General features: G+C 38.0%; 1 protein-coding gene across 4 annotated transcripts in view; it reads right to left on the bottom strand.

The window, feature by feature from the left end:
• The window catches only part of LRRC49 (leucine rich repeat containing 49), a 153401-nt gene that overhangs the window by 124762 nt on the left and 25095 nt on the right, over positions 1-3544 (bottom strand). For all 4 annotated transcript variants that reach the window (XM_010834478.1, XM_010834476.1, XM_010834477.1 and 1 more), the window contains one exon: positions 2934-3077. In XM_010834478.1, coding sequence (XP_010832780.1) covers positions 2934-3077 — 144 coding nt within the window. The remainder of the gene's footprint in view (positions 1-2933; positions 3078-3544) is intronic.

Raw genomic sequence — 3544 nt, forward strand, 5'->3', positions numbered from 1 at the left:
CTGGGTATTGTTTTTGCTTTGGTTCCATCCCTTCATTCTTTCTGGAGTTATTTCTCCACTGATCTCCAGTAGCATACTGGGCATCTATCAACCCAGGGAGTTCCCCTTTCAGTATCCTATCATTTTGCCTTTTCATAGTGTTCATGGGGTTCTCAAGGCAAGAATACTGAAGTGGTTTGCCATTCCCTTCTCCAGTGGAGAAGTCAGAATGTGGTCCACTGGAGAAGGGAATGGCAAACCACTTCAGTATTCTTGCCTTGAGAACCCCATGAACAGCTTTATCTATGGAGATGTTTAATAACTGCCACAGTAGAACCAGAAGGGGAAGAGGAATGGCAATTTCAGCTGGCACAAAAGATACTGAGGTCCTTCTTATTCCTCCTCCCTGCCCTCACAAAATAGTGTTTCTTATTTTGATAGTTACACAGTGAGCCTGCCTGTTGTCCACTCACTCTAAGGGGAAGTCTGCCAGTGTGTGGGATTCAGCAACTTACACAAATCTAGTGATCATTCTAGGGAGAGACTTATGGTTAAAAAAGACCTATTCAGCTGTAGAAGAGAGTCAGCCATGCCTTAACATGGTCCTTCATTTAAGAATTACCAGTCACTGAGGAAAATCAAAACCATGAGAAAAAACAAAGCAAAAAAAATAATGTGATAACTGACCCTGGAGAAAAGAAGAGGTAGTTTAAAAAAAAGAGAGAGAGGGGGAAAAAAATGAATCCTCAGATTTAAAGTCTCTTGGGCCTTCAGGAAAAGGATGCTTCAGAAAAGAAATAGAGTTGGAAAAGTTTATTTATTCTTACACATACACTCACAGTATCCAATAAATTAATACACATGATGCTTATACCATATACATAATATTTAAACCTTTTTCACTTTTAGAAATTAAAACAATTTCCTTTTCCATAAGATGCTTACTGCTGCCTAATCTATAACAGTAATGATTAGGTACTCAGTGGGAAATTCATTAAGCAATTTCCTGGATGTATATTACACATTTTCCAAATGAAGGACAAACTGTAGACAGAAATATGCTAAGGCCAACAGATTTCTATACCCCACTCTACCGAAGTGTTTGGATTCTTACCACACCCAATGTCCTGAGGACGGATTAAGTCCAGCCTGAACAGTTCCTCGAGACAGCAATGTAACAGATTAACTCAATATGGATGTCTCTTAAAATAAATAAGCCATTTCCAATATTTAAATCCAATCTGGGGAAAGGTTGGCAGAATTTAAAGGTTCTGGAATAAATCTACGTCTTAGAAAAGGTTTTGAAATTATCTCAACCTCCTAGAAAATGTAAGCATTACTTGGCTCAGATTTTCTGGGGAAACTTCAAAATGAAACCAATCTGTCCAGTGAGGCCTAGAGATAAGGTATCAACTGTCCTCCAACTTTTTCAAGTGTACCACTTAAGTTTATGTAATTATTTACTAAGGAACTCGATGGGCTTACTTACTTACTAATGGGCTTCCCTCATAGCTCAGTTGGTAAATAATCTGCCTGCAATGTAAGAGACCTGGGTTTGATCCCTGGGTTGAGAAGATTCCCTGGAGAAGGAAATGGCAGCCCACTCTAGTATTCTTGCCTGGAGAATCCCATGGACAGAGGAGACCGGCAGGCTACAGTCCGTGGGGTTGCAAAAGTCGGACACTTAGTGACTAAACCAACCAACCAAGGAACTCAATGTCTTGAAAAAGTTAAGAATCAGATTGTGCCTTTAAGAGCGCTTAAGTGATATCCACAGAAAACCTAATGCAGTTTCTCTGTTGCATATAAACAACAGAAAACTTGCTAAAACTTAACAAGAAACTTTAACAGGAAACTTGTTAAAAAACAAATAGTGTTTTTATAAAGCCTTAGATGTCTTCTTGGCCTGTATCATGTCATATAACTGAAAGTCTTATTTCTAGAGCTCCTCACATATGCAAGTTCAACATACCTGAGCATTAAGCAGTTATTTAGCTGCTAAACATGAGTAAAACTATAAATCTAATGAAGTTCATCCTCAGAGTTTCAGAGTAGTCTCATGATGCCAGCTCTTTTCCTCCTGCTCACATGCCAGCTTTCTATCATATTTATATCTTTTTTTCAGAGTCAGCAAACCAAAAAGGACTGCAGAGATGATCTAGCCCAATGTCCTCATTTTAGAGAAAAGTAAACTGAATCTCATAGGTGAGGGACTTACCCAAGGTCACACAGTAACGGGATCTTCCCTATAGCTCAGATGGTAAAAAATCTGCCTGCAATGCAGGAGAACCAGGTTTGATTCCTGAGTCAGGAAGATAGAGAAGGGATTGGCAATCCACTCCAGTACTCTTGCCTGGAGAATCCCATGGACAGAGGAGCCTGGCAGTCTACAGGACGTGGGGTAGCAAAGAGTTGGACACAACTGAGCAACTAACACTACACTACTACACAAGTAGTGAGAGATGAAGCAGACCGGCACTGGGCCTCTGATGTCCTGTGCAATAGTGTTCTTTCCTCCATACCAAGCTGCCTTCGAAAAACTGCCAAGAATATGATATTTATGTGTCTTCGAAGCCTTCAGTCTCTCCTCACTGCGTCTTTTTCCTCTCTGTGCAGCAATCTGTCAACTTTCAGTCACCAATAACCGTCTTTCTTATTAATTCTATTTCTATAACAACACAGGAAAGGATTCAAAATTCATTTATCCATAGTTGATTCATTTACTGATAACACTCCTGCTCCTAATTTTACATTTATCTTTTAGAATGGAAAATAACATACCATTTCCCAAACCATAATATTATAAAGCTTAACAATTATATCCACAATTTAAATTCAGAAAAAAACTAAATTACCTTAGACTCTTACTTTACAGAAAGCAATGCTATAACATTTATTTCATTCCCTTAAAAGAAAGGCCAGAAATCACATATTGATTCCATTTTAATACTCACCACAAAAGTAATTTGATTGTGTCGCAGGTTAAGCTCAGTTAGTGAATCCAGCCCATTAAGATTATCAACGTGACTTAAAAAGTTCCTGGCAAGATTTAAAACTCTCAAATCACACAAATGATTGACATTTTCAATTTTGGTAATCTGTTAAAAAAATGAGGTAGGGATGATTAGCAGGCATAAATCTCAGAGGTACATGTTATAAAAATAAAAGACCCAGTCACTGGATTCTGTAACAAACATATTTATATGAAGACATTTAAAAATATATTTCATGTTTCCTCTGTTATAGATATTATGAAGTTACTTAATTTGTGAAAATTAACTAAAGGAACACATCCTGTAATTTGACCATGGTAATTATTTGAAGTATATTTTACCAAATAATCAATAAGCACTCATTTGGGCATCTCCAAGCAACAGCTAGAACTGGACCTGGAACAACAGACTGGTTCCAAATAGGAAAAGAAGTACATCAAGGCTGTATATTGTCACCCTGCTTATTTAACTTATATGCAGAGTACATCATGAGAAACGCTGGGCTGGATGAAGCACAAGCTGGAATCAAGATTGCCAGGAGAAATATCAGTAACCTCAGATATGCAGACCAC

Source organism: Bison bison, unplaced genomic scaffold (genome assembly GCF_000754665.1).
Source record: "Bison bison bison isolate TAMUID 2011002044 unplaced genomic scaffold, Bison_UMD1.0 scf7180017864034, whole genome shotgun sequence".
Lineage (NCBI taxonomy): Eukaryota > Metazoa > Chordata > Mammalia > Artiodactyla > Bovidae > Bison > Bison bison.